Below are 25,328 nucleotides of genomic sequence, written 5' to 3'. Positions count from 1 at the left end.
CTTTACAGACAAGCAAATGCTGAGAGATTTTGTCACCACCAGGCCTGCCCTAAAAGAGCTCCTGAAGGAAGCACTAAACATGGAAAGAAACAACCGGTACCACCCACTGCAAAAAACAGGCCAAACTGTAAAGACCATCAAGGCTAGGAAGAAACTGCATCAACTAACAAGCAAAATAACCAGCTAACATAATGACAGGATCAAATTCACACATAACAATACTAACCTTAAATGTAAATGGGCTAAATGCTCCAGTTAAAAGGCACAGACTGGCAAATTGGATAAAGAGTCAAGACCCATCAGTGTGCTGTATTCAGGAAACCCATCTCACATGCAGAGACACACATAGGCTCAAAATACAAGGATGGAGGAAGATCTACCAAGCAAATGGAAAACAAAAAAAGGCAGGGGTTGCAATCCTAGTCTCTGATAAAACAGACTTTAAACCAACAAAGATCAAAAGAGACAAAGAAGGCCATTACATAATGGTAAAGGGATCAATTCAACAAGAAGAACTAACTATCCTAAATATATATGCACCCAATACAGGAGCACCCAGATTCATAAAGCAAGTCCTTAGTGACCTACAAAGAGACTTAGACTCCCACACAATAATAATGGGAGACTTTAACACCCCACTGTCAACATTAGACAGATCAACGAGACAGAAAGTTAACAAGGATACCCAGGAATTGAACTCAGCTCTGCACCAAGCAGACCTAATAGACATCTACAGAACTCTCTACCCCAAATCAACAGAATATACATTCTTTTCAGCACCATACCACATCTATTCCAAAATTGACCACATACTTGGAAGTAAAGCACTCCTCAGCAAATGTAAAAGAACAGAGATTATAACAAACTGTCTCTCAGACCACAGTGCAATCAAACTAGAACTCAGGATTAAGAATCTCACTCAAAACTGCTCAACTACATGGAAACTGAACAACCTGCTCCTGACTGACTGCTGGGTACATAATGAAATGAAGGCAGAAATAAAGATGTTCTTTGAAACCAACGAGAACAAAGACACAACATACCAGAATCTCTGGGACACATTCAAAGCAGTGCGTAGGGGGAAATTTATAGCACTAAATGCCCACAAGAGAAAGCAGGAAAGATCTAAAATTGACACCCTAACATCACAATTAAAAGAACTAGAGAAGCAAGAGCAAACACATCCAAAAGCTAGCAGAAGGCAAGAAATAACTAAGATCAGAGCAGAACTGAAGGAAATAGAGACACAAAAAACCCTTCAAAAAATCAATGAATCCAGGAGCTGGTTTTTTGAAAAGATCAACAAAATTGATAGACCGCTAGCAAGACTAATAAAGAAGAAAAGAGAGAAGAATCAAATAGACGCAATAAAAAATGACAAAGGGGGTATCACCACCAATCCCACAGAAACACAAACTACCATCAGAGAACGCTATAAATACCTCTACACAAATACACCAGAAAATCTAGAAGAAATGGGTAAGTTCCTTGACACATACACCCTCCCAAGACTAAACCAGGAAGAAGTTGAATCTCTGAATAGACCAATAACAGGATCTGAAATTGAGGCAATAATTAATATCTTACAACCAAAAAAATCCAGGACCAGATGGATTCACAGCCGAATTCTACCAGAGGTACAAGGAGGAACTGGTACTATTCCTTCTGAAACTATTCCAATCAAGAGAAAAAGAGGGAATCCTCCCTAACTCATTTTATGAGGCCAGCATCATCCTGATACCAAAGCCTGGCAGAGACACAACAAAAAAAGAGAATTTTAGACCAATATCCTTGATGAACATTGGTGCAAAAATCCTCAATAAAATACTGGCAAATCGAATCCAGCAGCACATCAAAAAGCTTATTCACCATGATCAAGTGGGCTTCATCCCTGGGATGCAAGGCTGGTTCAACATATGAAAATCAATAAACGTAATCCAGCATATACACAGAACCAAAGACAAAAACCACATGATTATCTCGATAGATGCAGAAAAGGCCTTTGACAAAATTCAACAACGCTTCATGCTAAAAACTCTCAATAAATTAGGTATTGATGGGACATATCTCAAAATAATAAGAGCTGTCTATGACAGACCCACAGCCAATATCATACTGAGTGGACAACAACTGGAAGCATTCCCTTTGAAAACTGGCACAAGACAGGGATGCCCTCTCTCACCACTCCTATTCAACGTAGAGTTGGAAGTTCTGGCCAGGGCAACCAGGCAGGAGAAGGAAATAAAGGGCATTTAATTAGGAAAAGAGGAAGTCAAATTGCCCCTGTTTGCAGATGACATGATTGTCTATCTAGAAAACCCCATTGTCTCAGCCCAAAATCTCCTTAAGCTGATAAGCAACTTCAGCAAAGTCTCAGGATACAAAATCAATGTGCAAAAATCACAAGCATTCCTATACACCAATAACAGACAAACAGAGAGCCAAATCATGAGTGCACTCCCATTCACAATTGCTTCAAAGAGAATAAAATACCTAGGAATCCAACTTACAAGGGATGTGAAGGACCTCTTCAAGCAGAACTACAAACCACTGCTGAATGAAATAAAAGAGGATACAAACAAATGGAAGAATATTCCATGCTCATGGGGAGGAAGAATCAATATCGTGAAAATGGCCATACTGCCCAAGGTAATTTATAGATTCAATGCCATCCCCATCAAGCTACCAATGACTTTCTTCACAGAATTGGAAAAAACTACTTTAAAGTTCGTATGGAACCAAAGAAGAGCTCGCGTTGCCAAGTCAATCCTAAGCCAAAAGAACAAAGCTGGAGACATCATGCTACCTGACTTCAAACTACACTACAAGGCTACAGTAACCAAAACAGCATGGTACTGGTACCAAAACAGAGATATAGACCAATGGAACAGAACAGAGCCCTCAGAAATAATGCCGCATATCTACAGCCATCTGATCTTTGACAAACTTGACAAAAACAAGGAATGGGGAAAGGATTCCCTATTTAATAAATGGTGCTGGGAAAACTGGCTAGCCATATGTAGAAAGCTGAAACTGGATCCCCTCCTTACACCTTATACAAAAATTAATTCAAGATGGATTAAAAACTTACATGTTAGATCTAAAACCATAAAAACCCTAGAAGAAAACCTAGGCAATACCATTCAAGACATAGGCATGGCAAGGACTTCATGTCTAAAACACAAAAAGCAATGGCAACAAAAGCCAAAATTGACAAATTGGATCTAATTAAACTAAAGAGCTTCTGCACAGCAAAAGAAACCACCATCAGAGTGAACAGGCAACCTACAGAATGGGAGAAAATTTTTGCAACCTACTCATCTGACAAAGGGCTAATATCCAGAATCTACAATGAACTCAAACAAATTTACAAGAAAAAAACAAACAACCTTGTCAAAAAGTGGGCAAAGGATATGAACAGACACTTCTCAAAAGAAGACATTTATGCAGCCAAAAAACACATGAAAAAATGCTCATCATCACTGGCCAGCCATCAGAGAAATGCAAATCAAAACCACAATAAGATACCATCTCACACCAGTTAGAATGGCAATCATTAAAAAGTCAGGAAACAACAGGTGCTGGAGAGGATGTGGAGAAATAGGAACACTTTTACACTGTTGGTGGGACTGTAAACTAGTTCAACCATTGTGGAAGTCGGTGTGGCGATTCCTCAGGGATCTAGAACTAGAAATACCATTTGACCCAGCCATCTCATTACTGGGTATATACCCAAAGGATTATAAATCATGCTGCTATAAAGACACATGCACATGTATGTTTATTGCGGCACTATTCACAATAGCAAAGACTTGGAACCAACCCAAATGTCCAACAATGATAGACTGGATTAAGAAAATGTGGCACATATACACCATGGAATACTATGCAGCCATAAAAAATGATGAGTTCATGTTCTTTGTAGGGACATGGATGAAGCTGGAAACCATCATTCTCAGCAAACTATTGCAAGGACAAAAAACCAAACACCGCATGTTCTCGTTCATAGGTGGGAATTGAACAATGAGAACACATGGACACAGGAAGGGGAACATCACACACCAGGGACTGTTGTGGGGTGGGGGGAGGGGGGAGGGATAGCATTAGGAGGTATACCTAATGCTAAATGATGAGTTAATGGGTGCAGCACCCCAACATGGCACATGTATACATATGTAACAAACCTGCACGTTGTGCACATGTACCCTAAAACTTAAATAATAAAAAAAAAATCCTGCTTTTGTGACAACATGAATGAACATGGAGGACATTATGCTAAGTGAAATAAACCAGAACAGAAAAATACTTATTGCATGATCTCACTCACATGTGGAATTCAAAAAGGTTGACCTCATAGAAGAAAAGAGTGGAATGGTGGCTACTAGAGGCTGGGATGATTAGGTGGACGGTAGGAATGAGAAAATGTTGGTCAAAGGATACATAATTATAATTAGCTAGAAGGAATAAATTTCAAGGGATCTATTGGATAGCAAGATGACTACAGTTAATGATGACATATATTCCTGAAAAATGTAATGAGAGTGAATGTTAAGTGCTCTCATCTATGATAACTACGTGAGGTAATTTGTTAATTACATAGATTTAACTATTACACAATATCTATATACTTTAAAACTTCATGTTGTATGTGAAAAAAACATACATTATCCACAAATTAAAAAACAACTAAGATGTTTTATATATGCTGATGTTCATTGATACAACATTTATGAAATATCTAACTCCATATATGTGACTTTCTAAAGTGGCAAGATATCAATTATAAATGTATCTCATGTTTTCTCTTGTATGAAATGTAAATAAAGGATGTCTTAATTTCCCTGTTTCCTCCAGGGGATGGCAGAGTTTGAGTTTTAATGTTAGAAACTCCATTGAGTTTGAATGTTAGGAAATCCATAATCAGGCAGTATAGCTAAATCTTGAAGTGCCATGAAAGATAGAAATGAAAGATTATCAATTTGAAGACTTGGATTTTATGCCATTGGTTCCCAACAAGTTAATATTAATTATAGAGGCTACATTTGCAGTTTATTTTCAGAAAATCTGGGAAGATAATTCTTTCTTAAAATATTTCTTTCACACAGCCTTGCTTATGCCTAAAATTCTGTAACTAGAATTCGTTCTTTTTTCTTGAAATCCTATTGGAGGATTTCACATCAAACCTCACTGGTCATATACGCTTTAGTATGTGGATTAATTTATTAGATCCTTTACTGGGAGCAGACTTTAACTGAAAAGAAAACAAGTACAATGAGTTTACTTGTGTAGGATGTGGGAGAGAAAAAGATGGAGAATAAGGGGGCAAGTACATAATGGGAGAGGAACAGAAAGGGAAAATGGGTACAACATGTTGGCTTCAAATGAATTCAAAAGAGTGGTTGCTATTATCCAAAGTTTCTCCCTTCCTGGTTTACCTGCTATTTTGGACACACCAAGACATAGAAAAAAAGAAGTATATTACTGTACTTAGAAATTTGGGGGAGAAGGGGCACATTTTTAAGCTTGATTAAACACAATTTATTTTAACATAATTTATTCTTATAGTAATTTTCTATCATAAGGAAATTAGAAATATGGAAATTGTAAAAAATAACATCTTCAGGGAAAACTTTTAAAATAATTTTTCTTTCAGGTAAGTACAATGCTCTAAACTGAGGTTCCTAAATTCATATAGGTTTTTTTGTTTTGTTTTTTATTTTTTTTGAGACAGGGTCTCAGTCTATCACTCAGGCTAGAGTGCAGCGGTATGATCACAGCTCACAGCAGCCTCAACCTCTCCAGGCTCAGGTCCTCCCATCTCAGGCTCTCAAGTAGCTGCGACTGCAGGCACACACCACCATGCCTGGCTATTTTTTTGGTATTTTTTGTACAGACAGTGTTTTGCCATGTTGCCCAGGTTGATCTCGAACTCCTCAGCTCAAGAGATCTGCCCACCTCAGCCTCCCCAAGTGCTGGGATTGTAGGCATGAGCCACTTTTCCTGGCCTCATATAGGTCTTTTTTTCTATAGATTGAAATGTCGTGAATATACACGGCATTCTCCCATGAAATCATCAGATCTCTGAGCCAGGCCTGTCTCTTCTCTGGGTAAGGACTACAGAGAATACAGTGACTTCTCTCATCATATCACTCTCCTGCAGTTTTACTATATGTGGCGTTGTCTGTGTATACATCACTGGGTCTGTATTAGCCCATGTTCATACTGCTATAACGAACTGCCTATGACTCGGTAATTTATAAAGGGAAGAGGTTTAATTGACTCACAGTTCAGCATGGCTGGAGAGGCCTCGGAAGACTTACAGTAAGGGTGGAAGGCGAAGGGGAAGCAAGGCACCTTCTTCTCAAGGTGGAAGAAAGAAGTGCCAGTGAGGGAGGAAGAGCCCCTTATAAAGCCATCAGATCTCGTGAGAACTCACTCACTATTACGAGAACAGCATGGAGGAACCAGCCCCAGGATTCAATTACTTCCACCTCGTCTCTCGATTGACATGTGGGGATTATGGAGATTACAATTCAAGAAGAGATGTGGGTGGGGATACAAAGCCTAACTCCATCAGGCTCACTGGAGAGATGAGAGGTGTCAGATGGAGCCAGTGATGTATACACAAACAATGCCGCAAGTCTTAAGTCTTCCCCAGTAACAACCTAAGACTTATTGGCCTCAGCTGGTAATGCATGGCTTTGAACTATGGCAGACTTACCAGGTCTTAGATTTCCAATCTGCTCTTAAGTTTTAAAACAAACCTTAATAAAGGCAATTACATCAGAAACAAATGCATTTCTATTAATTCACTGGCCAGAGTATCAAAAGAAAGTAATAACTTTATTTCCATTAAGAGCAAAGTGTGCTACAGTCAAAACCCCTTGAGAGGAGGAGGGTACCAAGCTTGGAAACACAGCATGCTTTTAGAAGTGTCAGTGAGACTCCCTTTTCCCTTTCTTTGACTTATCAAATGAAACAAAACAAAATCCTCTTTCCTGGTGCTTGAACATACTCTAATAGGAGACAAATTATTGATACCTTTTAAAACAGTTAAGCTCAAGGTAATACTCAAAAGTGTGAATAAGGGTGTCTGAACATCAAGCTGGAGTATAAATGATATTTCTGGGGCAGGTGTGCCAGAAGGAGAGTATCAGAGGTCAGACAGGGGCTCAAGGTGACATCATGGAGTAATGTAATCACACACCAAAGAAAAAGAAGGAAGGATACGAATGCACTGTTCTCCTTCAGATCCCGTATTTTGCCCCGTGAGAAATTAAATGAACAGGTTCACACATGTCTTCTCTTGTTTTCAGGGTTTCAGAGTTCTTCCAACTTTAATCATGTTACCTGCCAACATTTGTTAAAAAATCTTGTCATAAAAATGAACTAAAAATTTACTGTCTTTCAACATTCAACAAGTGAAAAGCACTCCCCCTGCTCATCGTCCTGTCACTCAGGGTAGTGATCAGAAATGATTCAGGAATTTGAGTATAAATGTCTGTTTTCATTCTAATGTGTCATTGTGTGTTAGAAATGCTAGACAAGAAGAAACTTCAAGAAAGTGAAAAAGTTAAAAGTGAAGTTGTTGTTCATAAGATAGTCGTTCTGTATAATCTCCAATAATTCTAGTTAAGCAGGAGCACTGTGACCTGTTTTTGTTTGAGTTTTTTGGTAACAGAAGTTTGGGGAATTAATTAGAAATGTATGAAATTTAAAACATTCTTTTAACTTTCTCCTCTACCCAATGCATTGCCCATTTGGTATATCTATGCAATATCTTTTGAAATATTAAAATAGATCCTTTGGTATGTCTACGCAATATCTTTTTAAATATTAAAAGTTACCATATTCTAGTCTATAAATATATGAGAAAATATGGTCAAACTATATTATTTCGACCTGTGATTTTGCTGTGGAGTCCCTGATAATTGTTTTTGCATGCGGTACTCTAATTGTTGGCTGCTCAGGAGTCTACAGTATATCTATAAAACTACTTTAAGTCAAGAATAGTTGATTTCTAGCATTAAGTCACTTGCTATCCTAATAACTTTCCTCTTTATGTATCATTTCCACTAGTTTACCTAGTAAGAAGAATTGCTTTTTCTTCCCTCATCCATAAAAAACTTGTGAAAAGAAACCTTACTGGTGGGAAAAGAATTTGAATGGAAAACATGGACATACATATATCATCAGACCAAGGATTAAAAGATGAACATTATATGTGAGGAAACATTACAAGAAGCTTTCACTATATTAGTTTTTCCAAGTCAGTGTTCCAAGTCAGTCTTGGATTATGTGTGAAAAGTAAGAACTCTATACTGTAACAGGTGCTGGCAGGAAATTCCCATTAAAGCTTATGGAAGTTATGCCTGTAAAGTCTTGGCATCTGAGAAAATTCTCTCATAAGAATGCATTATGCATCAGATATTTTTCTCACTAGAAAAGCAATGTGAGGCTGTAACTACTTAACAATATTCCCAGTCACTATTTTGTTAACGCCATCCCTTGGTGATGCCATCTTTGGTGACCTTGTCCTGTATGGAAAGTACATATCAGCCTTCATTTCAGCATTGTGAACATGCATTATCTCCTGTATACAACAATAGAGATCTTGATCTTAACATCTGTCTGTCCATTCAAAGCATAAACTTGAAAGTACTTTTTTTCCCAGTAAAGTCACTGGATTTATACTAATCCATCCACATTCTGAAGACTGACTCTTAATATGAAACTTGACAAATGTTTATGAGATTTTGCTGGAGTTAAGAATACAGACTATGAAGTATCAGGTAGTAATTAATGTATAATTTTATTCCACAGTATTGGTATGTATGCTGGAAAGCACTAACATTATGTTTGGCTCACAGTGGGTGCTTAATAAATGTCATCTTTGTTTTCCTCATGTAAATGACACAATATCTGTATATCCACACCTTCAAAGAGTTATAGTGTAAATTTTAGAACATATGCTGGCTTACCTTCAAGTTAGCAGGTTAGGCCTTTTACTCTGATCAAGCTCAATTTTCTAGCCTATTAATTGTAGAGGTTAAAATATTCTTTGATTGAAGTTTGCATGTTGGATACAACTGAAAAAAAGTTCTTTTTTCTTACCCTATAAACCTACTATTTACAAAGAATTTGATTCAAATCCAAGGGTTAATTTGGATTTAAAACACTAATCAAGTTAAGGACAGAGATAAATTTACATCACAGTGAATGCTAGAAAAAGCCCACTGAAAATGATTGAATGTCTGTATATATCCAGATGTATGCATCCATATCTAGATTTGTAACTACACCATGAATGAGACATTACTAGCTTACCTTTTATTGTATTTAAAACTATAAATACTAATGTATATAAAGCTATAATTACATTTATATTTATAGTTTTCAATATGCTTTTCATATATTCATAAATATATCTTTGGTAAAATGTCCTCAGTTAGGATATTAAAGCTACCTTCCAGAAGAGAACACACACATGCACGCACACACACGCACGCGCACACACATACACACACAGCATCAACCCAGGCAATATGCCAAAGTGTAGTCTCTGTGAAAAAGGTTTTGCTTCAGGGCAATAGCAAACTAACTCACCACCCTGCTGCACTGTCCACTCCTCACCACGTTGTTCTTTGCTGTATCCTTAACTTCCCCTCCTACAGTGAGGAAACATTTCTTTGGACTGTTTTATTGCCAATACATTTTTTACTTTGTATCATGAAATGAAACAAGGGACTGGTTTCATTAGAAGGAGAGGTAAACAGAGCATTAATTAAATTTGCTGATGATACTAAATTGGGAGGAACTGTGGACATCTGTGTGGACAAAAGAATCATACAAATGGACTTAAGGAGTTTAGAAATACGAGCAGGAAATAATAAAATGAGATTCAGCTTTAAATAATGCAAGCTAATACATTTGGGAGAAGATAATCAGAAACATGGCTATTCAGTGGATGGTAGATGCCTGGAAAGTGGTGATGGTGAAAGATACCTAGGGGGTGATAATGGGAAAAATTATACACAAACTTACAAGGAAGTAGGCACAATGCCTGAAGGTTTATATAAAAAAGAGCATAATATTTTGAACCAGAAAGTGGATAGTGCTATTCTCATGACACTGGTCGGTCTCAAAAGCATCAAATTTGGCTTTAGTTAGTCGAATCCCTCAGTTTTATGAAACAATTTAACATTATTTGTTGAAAGACTGGTTTCTCCCTATTAAAAATGAGAAAGTATGTTTTGTCTGAAACCTGTATTGGACACAAAGGTCATTGCCCTATTTCTGTCCTATCCTATTCTAGATTATTACAAATATGGTATGTCATACTGGTCTACATATATATCATGCCCCCTGGAAAAACAACAACAACAACAAAACAAAAAACAAAACCCTTACTTTCACTTTTAAGGTAATTTCTTTACATTCTAGATAATATGACTTTACGTTATGTTTAAAGAGACATTTAATCATTGTCTCTTCTAGCAGGTCACTGAATCTTCAATCTGTAAGCTTTGTTTCTCTAAGGGTAGAGGCATGGATGAGTGGATAAACAGAAAGCTTGGATAATATTTGTCTCTTCATCCATTTAATCATCCATTATGAATTGAGGCCCTATCATATGCCAGGTATAGTGTGCTAAGCACTGTGGGGACGGGGTGAGCCAGCTATAATTCCTAGACTCAAGGACTCACACTCTAGATAGGGAAACAGATAATGAAACTAGCCATTGTAGTTCCAGGCAATAAGGGCTCTATTAGGAAAAGCAAAGCTGTCACTGGAATATCATGGAGGAAGGGCCTAATGATGTTCAAGAGATCATGGTGGGATGGTTATGGATTTAAGTTAGAGAATATTCCTTGGAGAAGGTGATTCTTGTGATATTCACAAGAGGATGAATGTGAGTTTGGCAGATGGATAAAAAGGGAGAAAGAAAAGCATGGGAAAGGAATAGGCCATTAGAAAAATTCATGTACTTGGTATTCCTGGAGCATAGAAAGCAGCTTATAAGGATATGAAGCTGAACAGTAGACAGAGGTCATATGCTTATCCTTTTTTATGGGGGTAATTAGTGTGGAATTTTGTTTATCCTTATGAGATCAACGAATCATTGGAGGATTCTAAGAGGGGATAACACAATCTTATTTGTATTTAAGAGGGATCATTTTGGCAGCATTGAAAAGAGTGGCCTGGGCAGAAATAAGAACAAAGGCAAAGACCTCCTTAGGAGATTTATCTCAAAAGGAAGTATAGAGGCCCAATCAAGGTCACAGAAAGTGAAAGGAAGAACCAGATTCAAGAGATAGTATGAAAGTAGAGCTCATGAGGCTTGGTGAATGATTCTGTCTGTAATGAGAGAGAAGAATCTAAGATGTCTAACATATTTCTTTCTAGGGCAATGGGGAATATAGATTGTAATGCTGTGGGCTGAGTTAAGAAATAAAATAGGAGGAACATATTTGTTGGGAAAAGTGATGACTTTAGTTCAAAAAAGTTCAGTTTGAGGAGCCAGAGGAAAATTCAAGAAGGGTTGTTTCTAGACCATGGATCTGAGTGGGAAAAAAACAGCTTGAGTAATTATTTGCATATAGGAGCTCTGAAGTCATTGAAGGGCTCACTGAAGGTTTAGGTATAATTGAGATCACCCTGAGAAAACCAGTAGCATGAAATGTCAGAGTCAATAATTAAATCCAGAGGAAATGAATGTTTCTTATGCTATCAAACTCTAGGCCAAACACATGGACTCCAATATTAGACTATATAATATCAAATACATCATCAAATGCCTACCTTCAAGACAAAAGGAAGAAAATCTCACTGTTGTCGTGACAATACCATCTGTTAGGTGTGCAACTGTTCTATAGGGAGACTAAAGAGTTAGTCATCCCAAACTGTCAGAAAATGCAAAATATAACAAGAACAACATCATTTTAAAAGAAGAAAGACAACAGTCCAATTTTAATAACATTGGTATATTCGAAGTCTTTACAGAGCTTTTGATAGCAACAGCAGAGTTTAACTTTTTTTTCTGCTAGGAAGTAAATTTGGAGAAAATGAAATCAATATCCAATAGCAAAATCATGTATTCTGTCTTCATTAACTTCAAATTGATAGATCCTGTGTATTGACCATATATTTCTTATTTTAATTATTGGACAGTCCCTATCAACTCAAAAAAATTATCATCCCAATAAAAATTTCCTGAGAGGTACATGGAAAACAAACAATGAATCAAGAGGGTGATATATTCACAGGGAAGTAAACTAATACAAAACAGCACTAACATGGCATTCCAAGTCTGAATTAAAGGAAAAGATGTGGGGCTCAACTTGCTGTGTGGTTATGGGAACTGAGCCTAAGCCTGACCATTCTCAGGCATGTCAATTACAAGTCATAGTTACCATTCAGTTACTTGATTAAAAACAGCAGGCTATTGGAATTGAAACAATGCCTAATGGGATATGATTTCCTCTGATGAAAATGAGTAGAGAATGGATATTTTAGTAGTTGCTGATGGTTAACTTAAATGGAGTATCCAAAAATCGATGAAAATAAAATCATTAAGGAAACCTAACTTCAATTGTTTAGCATAGCTGTGTATTGATAGCAAGAATGGTACCTTATTGAACAATATGATATACTCTTATCAGAAGTGAACTTGTTTAAATGTTTAAAAAGTGGATTTACAGACCATGTTATTCTCTGAGCTGCCTTCAACCAACAACTGTTGGTGATTGATCTTTTTATACTATCAACTATATGCATGGGTAGCAATGGTGTGCAACTCTCCAATGAGGATTTAAGCAATGTTGAATATAATTTATCTGATTATACACCATTTACTGAGAATTCATTATGTGTTAGGTACCATATGAGAAGTTGGCTTATACACGAGGGAGCACATCATGTACTTAATGTAATATTTTAAATATTTTTCTTCTATAAGATATACTTACACCCTAGATATAGGACATTATTATTTTCTTAAAAAAGAGTGTGTATTTACATATTGGGTCTCTGGTCTACTATGACCTCAAGAATTCTTCCAGCATTATCATTTCAGAGCTATTTTGGTTTTGCAGAGTTAGGTTTTTTTCTCAAAGTGTCCAGCCCTTGATTTTTTCCATTTTTTTTTCTGAACCAAAAATAGGAAGCGACTTGAAACGTATAAAATCAGGCAAAGAGAGATAAAACAAGAAAATAAATGATTATTTTGAACCCAAGAAAAACATCTTTAACTGTATAGCCTACTCGTCTATAAGATAACCTCCCAAAGAATTTAGAGGAATCTCTAAGGCATGAGTCTTTTAAGGAAATGGGTAAAAAGTTCTAAATATCCTGTACAAAAAAATATGTCATGTTCATTCATATAGACCACTGTAATTATTTCACCTGGAATCTGTATGTCTCTTTTACCATATATGTGTAGACTAATTGATTAATGCTTAAATTGAGTATACAATTTGAAAGTATAAAAATTCTTCGGAAAATGTCATTTTTTTTTCATATAAACTTTAAAAAAGAACATCATTCTTTAGGAAACCCACAAAGGAGTATAATATTTGGGTTTCATTTATAGCTTCCTGAATTAATTTGGTTTCTTAATTATCATTAATTTTTAAACCCTAGGGAAATACCTACACAAATACAATGTATAGATTCTTTTTCTACCAGTAAACAACAAATTATTTCATAAAACAGAGTGACACTGTTGTGAAAGTTGATTATTTTTAATCAATCAGTTCATATTGTGTGACAAGAATCAAAACATTTGTACTGAAAAGCTACAAGTCAGTTTTTGAATGCTAGGGCAAAAAAATATGAAAATCTCTGACTGCCTTATTATTATTTGCTTCTGCTTTTTGAAAACCTGAAAGCTTTCCAAATGCGTGCAATTTTTTTCAAATTTTGTAAGCATTTGCTTCCAGGCTAAAACATCCTGCTAACTTTCAGCCAAGATTATTTTTATGGTGGAACTATTAAGTTCTGCATATAGGGACTTGTAATGGGAAAACTCCCAGTCCTAGAACTCCCATTGTGTAAATGACACCAGTATAGGCTATTTGAGAGTACTGCATCTTGGTAAGTTGAGGTGTTGCATTATTTAAATTCCCCATCCACAATAAGAAGCTAATTTCCTAGGGTCTTAATTTTGGCTCTGTTCCTTCCAACTGACTCCAAGGGAAAAGTATGTTAAGAACCTAAACTTTACATTGGGGGTGGAGGTTGGAAATTAGACTCAGGCTGTATCTGGGAAGCGACATTATTTATTCTGATGCATTGTGGATTTTAAAGTGTGGGAATATCCGCTGACTGATTTGACCAGAGCCACATTGCTGTATTTCTTAGATAGCCTCTCTGGTTGTTGAACTGCACGTTTATTCCTACATTAACTTCTGTTATGTTTAAGCTTTCTTTTTGATAATAAGACTGTCATGCATTGCTAGACATAGATAAACTCTGTTAAATGTCACTAATAAATATGTGAATTAATTAATAACCAGCTCCGTATACAGAGTTTGTGAACATTCAATGCATGCCATAAATTGCAAGGTTTAAGTTTCAAGCGTTTTCTTGAGCATGAGTAAGTTTCTCTGGAACAGCAAAGCAGGTATCAGGTACCTATGGCAGAGATGGCAATGTTTTCACTAGTTTGTCTTCTCTTTCTTACAGACCTCACAAGCATGTCCTCTTATCCACATTTGTTTTCTTAATTGCAAAATGCAGCTTTTCCCCCGCCTCTCCACCTTGTCATCTCTGATTTCTTTTGGTTGTCTTTTCCTAGTTTCTCTTTTATACTCTTGCTGGCTGTTTCCTGTTTATTCTTTTTTGATTTTGTCTTCCCCTCGAGCCCTAAATGTGGCTTTCTTACAGACACAGAGGCCCCAGCGTGACTACCCCAAAGAGCCAATTCCAGCTTGGACCCAGCACAACACTGTGCTGTCAGGAAGGTGGCAGTCTTTGTGGCTGCATTAAAACAAAACAGAACAAAACACAAAACACCAAAGCACTAAACTGGTCTTAATTTTAACTCAGAAAAGCCAAGGAGATTCACTGCAAACTTTCATGGAGCTTCTTTAAGATCATCTCCATTGTAAATGCATGCGGATGCCTAACATAAGGCATGAAAAGCAAACACTTAAAAAAAAAAACAAAAACATAGGTCACTGACCTCCGAAACATTTTTGTTCAGTCCACAAATATTCTCCAGGGAAAAAGAAAAAGTGCTTATCTTGTACTCTTGATTTTTTTTTTTTTTAGAGCATGTAATTTTTATCAGTTTGTTTTGTTTTTGTTACTTTTTGTTACTCACTGCTTATAAAACTAGCAAGCAGAAGTCTCTCTGGAACAAGATAGAATCATAAAAGTTTTCAAGAATCTCGTCACAAACTAAACAGTACAAATTGCACATTCTTCATGGAAGTATCAGCCTTTAGTGCGTGCCTGGATCCAACTATAATAGATTATCCCAAAGTGGGAAAGAATGAACAGTATAAAATTAGCAGAACTGGGAGCAGAGCTTGTCTAGGGAAGGCAATATGATCTGCAGTTTCAGGGCCTGGATTCAAAGGCAACGGGAAACAACTATGTAAAGTCTGATTTTTGCAAGTAAGCACTCGGTAGGATCTCAAGAGGCAGACTGGTGCACTGGATCAAATATCAGGAAAATTATGTTAACAACTACAATGCTTGCTACTATACTGTACAATGGGTACTGTACAATAGCTGTACTAACATGTCTGTTATTTATATAACACATACATGTGCATATGCAAATGCAACATGTATATGGCAAATATTCATGTATTTATTTACATGCCATGTTTTAAATTTTTGTTAGATAAGTATATTACTGAGTTGAGTAGGTGTCCAGCCACACTTTCTCGTGATATTAACACACATATCCAAATAGTCACATAATTAAACAGGTTTCATTTATAATGTCACAGGCTTGTTAATTTCATATTCTCTCAAACTTCTCCTAACAGTAGAGGAATTACCAAAAAAGAAACAGTTAAGGTATAATAATAATTTTAGCCATCCTTTTTCCAAGTTGCTATAATCTACCCAAAGATAACTAATTGTTCAAAGTAAACATTCCACTCAGACCACAAAAGGAATCCATTACACAAACATATAATTCACAGTCATTTTTAGTGGGTTGTAAACAGTTTGGAATGAGCATAAAATGGGACAAAAATCAAAGTGAGCATTTTGAAATGAAAAAGTGTTTGCTACAAAAGGTCAGTCCCTTTGCTTGGCAAACTATGTAGAAAAGCCTGGGAAAATGCTGATCACACAAGCAATGAGGGAATTTTAAAGCCAACAGCCTCCTTGTTTCTTTAAACAGACATCGGAACCTATAACTGGATCCTGTCAAACAAACGACAGCAAAAAAATATAACAGCTGCTAAGAAGTCAAGTTGAGAGATAAAGTTTTTGAGGCTAAGGACCTTCTCAGAAGTAGACTAAAGGTCTTTCTTAAATCTTTAAGCAAGGTTATGGATCCCAGGGTGGCTTTTAGGCACCAAGTCAAATATGTAACTTTGTGTACCATTCCTGTCATAGTATTTCATGTTCCAGAAAAAAGACAGAAAGGGCAAACTTCTTGTTGATTAGCATCTGCTGAGGCATTCTGCAAAGTTGCTTATACCTGGAATTATCACATTTGAAAAACATGATTTCATTTTAAAAAAATTGTGGTCAAAAGCATATGACATACAATTTCTCTTCCTAATCCTTTTTAAGTGTATAGTTCAGTAATTCTAAGTATATTCACATTGTTGTACAATAAATCTCTAGGAATCATTTTAATGTTTTAAAATAGTTTGGGTGCATATTAACCAGAACCGGGAATCATGAAGGAAGTATAAGTTAAGACATATTCCAAATGAATGCCAATCTAAATTATATTACAAACTTAAAAAAATTAATGTTATTCCCTTAAAACCAAAAAAATTTTGGATGCATAAAAATATCTTTAGGGTAGAAATATGCTCATTTATCTACTTAACCCTACTCTTATATAAAATATGTATTTGGCAAAATGCATGTTTGGTATTATTGGGTAGAAACATGACTGGTTCGCCACTTAAGGCATGTCCTTTTAGATCTCACACCAAAGGACTCCCTATATCACATAGTCACAATGTTAAGAAAATAACTTGCAAAATAAGGCAAAATTAAACGTCTCCTGGTCTTATAACGAAGATAAAACCAGATAAATATGTGTTTATCGTTCAAGGTTTATTACATCATTTTTAAACACACATATTTCCCTGCTTTTTATTATTGTTATGGTTCTTCTGTCTTGTAGGGTCTGTTCTTTTCTCTCACAGTACTTATCACAGTTTATGCTAACATACATAACCGTGTGTGTCTGTTTGCTTAATGTCTATCTCCTCTGTATTATCAGCTGGTAACATGGAAGATGACACAAAGTAGGTACTCAATAGCTATTTGGCTTCGATTGCTTCATTTAACCAATATTTATTGAATACTTACAAGGTGTCTCGTGCTGTATAAAGCTTCTTTCCAAATAATGGACCTCAACAAAGGATAGTCAATTACATGCTTTGCATAAAAAGAACTATGAATTAAGGTCTTACTTGTTATACCAGTTTAAAATATATACTTTCTTTACTTCAGGTCTCCTAGGCCCTTGTATCTAAGAGACACAGGTGATCGCATTTTTAAGTAAGCAATTTCTACACATATGACGTCATCATAAACTACACAAAGTGTTCTATAACATAGCGAAAAATGAACTTCTCACTGCTTATATCTACTATATGTCACAATGCCTTCCTCTACATCAAGCTTTCCCAACCCATGGCCCAGGGGTTTGAATACAGCCCAACACAAATTTGTAAGCTTTCTTAAAGCATTATGAGATTTTCTGCATTTTTTAAAGCTCATTAGCTATTGTTAGCGTTAGTGTATGTAACGCTATGTGTAGCCCAAGAAAATTCTTCTTCTTCCAATGTGACCCAAGGAAGCCAAAAGATTAGATACCCCTGCTCTAAATGCTTGTTTCCTCAAACCTCCAAAATAGTGTCAGATGATCTCATGCTTTTGGTCATTGTACCCAGGATATGAATTAAGAATTAGCGGAACCATGTTTTAATATTTTCACAGAAATTACTTCAAAAAAGAAACATAAGTTGAGTTTTTCATTGGCTAATTATGATTTCTCAGATACATGCTCTACGACTATAAAGGCAAGGCAAGCGGGAAGGAACCACTTGGAAGAGCTTTAAAGACTAACATGCTCCTTAACAGTTTGTCTTCCAAATTTTGCTTGTATTTTCAAGGCTCAGCAGACAATGTCAGAAACCACAGAAATGAAGTTAATCTAGTTATAACAGTTGGTGAGAAGGAGAATGCTCTGGTAGTTTAGAGTAATAAAGAGAACCAAATCAAGATAAGGAAACATACTAAACAAGTTATTAGCTAAATTGGTTCACATTCAGTTTATTGATAGATTTTCTTCTAGGCATGTCCAAAAGTTGCAAAATTTAAAATGTAACTAATATCACTTTACCAGGGATGAATAAAGACTGCATCTTTTGCCAAGTACTGGGTAGAATTTCCTTGGAGAGACTACAGAAGTGTGAGCAATTTGGCTCTGTTCAATGCAAACAGGTAAGACAAGTAACTGACTGACTGACTGGATGGATAAATGAATGAATGAATGAATGAATAGTGAGATCTGCCTTCCTGATAATGTTTCATTTTAAATCATCCATCTAATAAGCATTTTAGAGATATAGCCACAATTTGTAGATTTTTTTAAAGGAGTAAAAAATAATCACAAGAAAAAAAAGAGAAGGAAACAAATCTTTTTTATAACAGCCAGTGTGCCGATGTAGTGAGTATCAAGACCATTTCCCTAAGACTGTGAGAGTAAACACATAGTTTTCATTAAATGCTCCTTTCCCATAACTGGTCCATCAGCATTTCCCATGACTCTGCAGTTGAGTTTCTTGGCTGGGAGAGTATCTGGCCATTAGAAGGAGGGATCCAGATATGCTGAGTCCCAGCCATGCTGAGAGACTTGGCACCTTTATATGCTACTTCCTAATACCAACCCCAGCATAAAATGTCATCAGAAGCCTGCATAAACATTGGACTTAGATTCACATAAATTATTTCTGTCCTGAAATGCTTTATGCCAGAATTTCATAAAAACAACACTTTGAGTAAATAGAATTGGTGTATAAATATAATATTAATCCAACAAAATGATCATATAAAATTATAATCAAAAGTACACACTTGTAAATCTTGCAATGATGTGAGAGGTTTATCTTGTGCTTCTTAGTTTTTACTGAATATTTCCATAGGGTTCCTTTAAGCTGATGCTGCCAAAGTGCTTTGAATTATCAGTTGCTTTGTGGAATTGGAAAGTCTTTGAGTTTCATTAAAATGCTTAGGAATTATTTTAATAATCATATGTGTGATTAGCGCCTGTTTAGTGCTGGATCTACAAATTCATTTTAAGAGTAAACACGGGGACAATGAAATATAATGCTAGATGTGATTGCTCCAGTCAGCAAAAACATTGTCTTATTTTATTAAAAATCACCAACAAAATGCCATGAACAAAAGACATGGTTTCTATTTATAGACATTTTCTACTCTACAATATTATAATATCTGCACACCGCAAAGCTGCATCTAGCAGTTTTTCGTTTTGCCTAGGGTGGAGACATAAATCGGGAGGAATGGAGCGCTTCTTTACACATGCACACATCTTATTATGTGCTTCCACAATGACCTATTTGGGTTTTTGGTCTAATAGTGCTCACACTGTTGGGGCTGAGTATTTATAAGTGGATGAAGATTTCCTGAAAATGATGACAATTTAGTTATTGGAAATAATAACTTTATAATATTCTCAGTGATCCATTTTGTCTTTAAGTACTTACCAAAGAATATTTATTCCTAAAAATGTACTTATAAAATTAAATGAAATTGCAACTTGCAATAAAAACATTTTTCTCAACTCCAATTGACTTCATTTCTCACAGACACCTCTCCTCATGTTCATCCTGCAGTTGCTGCTTTCTACTCTCACTGTACTCTCTGCTCTTCTCTCTGATGTGTTGATATGCTTTCCCCAAAGTCATTCTCTTTATCCACATTCCCTACCCACTCTTCCCCTTCTTGTTATTCTCTCATTCCCTACTGATAGGGGAATAATAGGATCCCAAAGCTGTCCTTACAGTATAATTAAAGTATGAATTTCCAGGAGTTAGAAATTGCAGACCATTTTTATTATGCTTTTATAATAAAGCCAGGTAACACTGAGAGAATTAAAATGGCTTTTTCCTAGCAAATTATTGGGTAAAGATTTTTTTCCCCTTGGTTCTATTGTCTTAAGAGACTAGGAGCTGGAAATGGGAATAGGTTCACAAATCCTTTTTCTGAAAACACGTCTATCTTTTACATGATATATATCCCCCTAGATCCTGGGAATATGTTGTAAACTTGTAACAGATGGTGATGAAGCCTCGCATTTTTATACAATACATTTTTTAAGATTCTGCATCTACTATATGTATCTTCCAGGAAAAATGACCTTGAATGAATGAAGTCATAGTTTGAAGGAAAAACACCCCACAGATAGAGTGGAGTAGAAATGATGATTCAGTTGGGTTTTGTTTTGTTCCCTTCAGTAAGATGAAATAATTTCAGAAGAAAAACAGAATGTTGAAATAGAGGAATCAAAGGTCATCTTTTGAGGTGTGCCTTTTAATTGTTCCTGAAAAACCCGTTAGCGTATTCTGTACTGAACAGAGACATGTGGAAGGTGGGATATCACTGTCTGTGATTCAGAATGCTATTTGCTTAACTTGGGTAATGTTGGGGGCTTACCAAAAATTGTTCTGGCACAACGTCTACCAGCATGAATGTTAGGAGGGTTCTAACACTGTGAGTGCTGATATTTTATGAATGTTTTATCACTGGCTTGAAAACAAGAAGTTTGCACTTGAATCAACAGTATGTCAGACAGACAAAATATTAAAAACAAAAAAGAACATTAGTGAGAATTACTAATGTCCCTATTGTAAAAACAAACTGAAGTTAATAAGAAAGTTGATCCTCTTAACCGATTAACACAAGTCAAGTTTTAATTGCATGACTTCTCAGACAAATCAGGTGGCACTGCTAACTTGAGTATTGGTTGTGTAGAGGGTGCAGTAATGGGGGGAACTGCTGCACATTCAGTCACCCACCTCTTTTCTCAACAGCTTCAATGCATTGCTTTACAAACCACGGAACTGTGGAATTTTCACGTTCACACACTTTGTGCAGATGAGAGCCAAAAATTTGATCTGCAAAAGAAACAAAGATGAGCTTCATTAAAATCCAAGCTTGCGTTGTTCTTTAATTTGATTCCGTTTCCATATCCATTGCATGCTGAAATCTTCATCTTGCATAAGATTTTTTTTTTTTGCTTTATTTCCATAGTGTCTATGGCAGACATATGAAGACCACAACTCCCTCCTTGATGGAACAGGACCCTCGCCCCAGAGTGAGAAAACTGATGCTCAGGCATCGATTAGGCAGGGATGACTATGTAAGTTATAGTCTCTCTGGGCCTTAATTTTGTGGTCTATAAAGGAAAGACAAAGAATTGAGAAAATTTTGGCAAAATAATTTATCTTAGTGTCTTTGGTATACTGAGTGTTTTAGAAGAAGTTTACCAGTTAATGGTTATAAAAATTACAATGTTATCAGTATATTTAGGACATTCGTTCTGCAACTCAATAGTATATGAGGAGGCAAGTTCTAGGAACTTGCTTCGAAGTGAATTACTTAGCATTTCTCCTGCCTTGAATGCCCTTCCTCTTCTCTAATCTAACTATCACCTTTCCTTTAGGGTTCAGCTCAGATCACACTATCTCCACTAACTCCTTCCTATCTCAGCTTTGTGTCTCCTGTGACATAGGTTCTTTGGAATACCAGACCCTCAGGCTGTTAATAGATGATTCAGGAAAAAGGGCCTGCGAACAAAATGGTTTCACATCATTAGGTTCTGCAAAGTTAGACAGGTTTCTTTAACATGTATTTATTTTTAGAGCCCATGATATGCCAATGTGTGCTGTGAATCTCCATGAGGGGTGAAGGATGCATTATCCCCCAAACTTATTTCAGCAACATCCTTTGATTTCAGAGAGCATGTCTCCAGACTAATGTTTCCGAGAATACCCACTGTGAAATCCTAGCCTAGCCCTCTCATTTGGAACATGATTGACGCTACCTTGCATTGTGTATTTACATTTATAATATATGGAATAGATTCTCTCAAAGCAGATTCTGAGTGTCTGAATCTGCTATGTCTTCACCAGTGCTTGCACAGACTCTGGCCTGCAGTATTTACAGATAGATGTTTGTTTTTTATAATTGTGGTAAAACACATATAACATAGAATTGATCATTTCCACCATTTTTAAATGTACCACTCAGTGGCATTAAGTACATTCACAATGTTGTGCAACCCTCACCACCATCAATTTCTGGGTTTTGCTATTGAGATAGTATCTGTTTATTACTGATAATGAAACAAATATTTAGTAGGTCCAAGGGCTTCCCATTTCACTCAGAATGAAATCAAAGTCCCTACTGTGACTTATAAGGTATTACATAATCTGACCTCCACTAATTAATGGATTTCATTTGGGTCTTTCCTCCCCGTCTTTAAATTTGTAATAGCCCCACATTGCTGTTTCTCATGGCTGCCAAGGACTCTTCTGCTGCAGGGACTTTACATTTTCTTCTTCATGGAACTCCATTGCCTTAGGTCTCTGATCAAATGGTATCTTCTTATTGCAGCCTTTCCTACCAGCCTTTAAAAAAATGGCTCCACTCCATGCCATTCTCTATGCCACTTTCCCAGCCTTACATTTCTTAGAGCACATATCTCCACTTGACATATGAGACTGATATGTTTTCTGCTTAGCTGTTTCCCTTGCTTAGAATGCAAAACCCAGGAGAGTAGGCGTCATATCTCAACCATTTATTATTGGATCCTGAGTACCTAGACAGTGTTTGGCACATACTAGAAGTTCAATAAACATTTGTAGAATGAGGGACTGCAAGACATCATCTTAACCATCAGTGGAGGTAGTCAATACATTTTTTAAAGTATATGTAAAATTAGATAGAATAATAATGCAGCATAAAATAATGTTCAGTGATATATATTGTTATAAGGGGATACTCAAAATGGAGTGTAGAGAGAATTCAATGAATCATAATTTTCACTTATTTCTTAGGAAAACATAATGGTTTGAATTGGTGACAACCCAACATGGAGGGAACAATTAAAGCTAAAACACTATTAATAATATACTCCAGGCCGGGCATGGTGACTCACACCTGTAATCCCAGCACTTTGGGAGGCTGAGGTGGGCGGATCATGAGGTCAAGAGATTTAGACCATCTTGGCCAACATGGTGAAACCCCGTTTCTATTAAAAATACAAAAATTAGCTGGGCATGGTGGCGCGTGCCTGTAGTCCCAGCTACTCAGGAGGCTGAGGCAGGAGAATTGCTTCAACCCAGGAGCGAGAGGTTGCAGTGAGCTGAGATCGCGCCACTGCACTCCAGCCTGGCAACAGAGTGAGACTCCGTCTCAACAACAACAACAACAACAACAAACAAAAACAAAACTCCAATATGGAAATGTGCATTTTTATCCAAGTAACAGAAAGAAGCTCAAAACACATGGGCATAGTATAGAGAAGTGGGAAATAGTAATGGGCATTTGCTTTGAATACTTTGGTCAAGTAACAACGACTTGTTCAAAACACTGTGTAACCACTCCAAGAAAGAATGACATAAAATATTATCTAGGAAACAATAACCCAGTAGATCAGATCAAATGATTTACATTGTCTGGAGATTACAGTCAGGAAGAAGAATTGCTATAAAGTAAAAAACACATTAATGGATTTTATTACTCAAATCAATTTCACAAATATTATCTTCACAGCAATGAGGTAGGCATATTGAGTTGTAAAAACAATATCAAGAAGTTTGTAATATTTTAGGGGCTAATAAAAGTATTCAAAGAATATACAAAAAAAAGAATATAGCAGGTGTCATCAAAGGTACTGAATGCTAAGAAAAATGTCCTTTAGTATGAGGTCTTTTTGTGTCATTTAGTGTAGACGTGGTGTGCAGTGTGTGTATGTTTGTACAACAGAGGGTGGGAGAGAGAGAGTTTGTGTTTGGAGAAATTGTTTTGTTTTAGACATGTGGATATAAGAAGATACAGACAACAGCATTCCAGGGAATTTACTCTTTTATTCATTTAGTTATTTGCAAAAGAACATCTTGAGTGGCTATACTGTATTTAGAGCTAGGAAAGGCTCTGGTAATATAACAACCAAGACTCATTCCCTATTTTCTAAAACTTTGCCCAGTAGAGGCACTATATAGGTAAACAGGTAAGAACATTTTATCATGAGAAAACTGCTATAACTGGGGAAACGCAGAGGCAATGTGGGAGCATGTGGTGGGGCAACAGACCAGCCTTGAGTGCTTCCCTTCTCTGAATAACTGAATCCTCAAAGATAAGGAAACACAAGTAAAAGAGGGAACAAAGAGCATTTTGGGGAATGAAAGGAAGTAAACAAATGCATGAATGATGGGAAGAATGATAGGAAGACTGGGGTATGCTGAGGAATACATTCACTCTTAGAGAAATCTTGATGTATTAAGTTATAAAAGAGATGGAGGTTATGTTATAAAGCATCTTAAATTTTGCCAAGTAAGTTAAATTATTTGAGAGTGTGCAGATACCATTGATTTTCTACATATAAGTAATTCCTCTCCCACCTTCTTTCTTGTTTTTAGAAGCCACTCATATGACAGAACCTGAAAATCATCTCTATTGATTTTTACCTGCTCTGCAACTTTGGGTGATTAGATAGCTCTGGTCAATGAAATGTCTAGGAAAGTGACTCAGGACTATATAGGAAAAGATTTGTTTCCCCTGAAGAAAGGAAAGGGATATATAAGAAGTCTTTTTTCTTTTTTTTAATCCATCTTTGAATATCATTTTGCAATGATGTGATGCTTGGAGCTATTGCAGCAATCTTGTCACCACGAGACAATGAGTGCTAAGAACAGCAGCTAATGTATTAAAAATAAGCAACAAAAACTTGAGACCCTGATGACACTTTTGAGCTTTTAAACCAACACTAAAACACCTTATCTAGACTTATTTTCATATGAAAGAAGTCATTTTTAACTAGGTATTCTATTATCTGCAGCCAAAGGCATATGACATGACATTAGGAA

General features: G+C 36.3%; 1 protein-coding gene across 5 annotated transcripts in view; it reads right to left on the bottom strand.

The window, feature by feature from the left end:
• ARHGAP15 (Rho GTPase activating protein 15) overlaps positions 1-25,328 on the bottom strand; it is a 689,959-nt gene that overhangs the window by 220,368 nt on the left and 444,263 nt on the right. For 4 of the 5 annotated variants that reach the window (XM_055380099.2, XM_063694808.1, XM_063694809.1 and 1 more), the window contains one exon: positions 21,255-21,353. The exons of the other annotated variant lie outside the window; for it this stretch is intronic. In XM_055380099.2, the coding sequence (XP_055236074.1) occupies positions 21,255-21,353 (99 nt within the window). The remainder of the gene's footprint in view (positions 1-21,254; positions 21,354-25,328) is intronic. 5 annotated transcript variants of the gene reach the window in all.

Source organism: Gorilla gorilla, chromosome 11 (genome assembly GCF_029281585.2).
Source record: "Gorilla gorilla gorilla isolate KB3781 chromosome 11, NHGRI_mGorGor1-v2.1_pri, whole genome shotgun sequence".
Lineage (NCBI taxonomy): Eukaryota > Metazoa > Chordata > Mammalia > Primates > Hominidae > Gorilla > Gorilla gorilla.
This window is presented reverse-complemented; position numbering and strand designations above follow the sequence as displayed.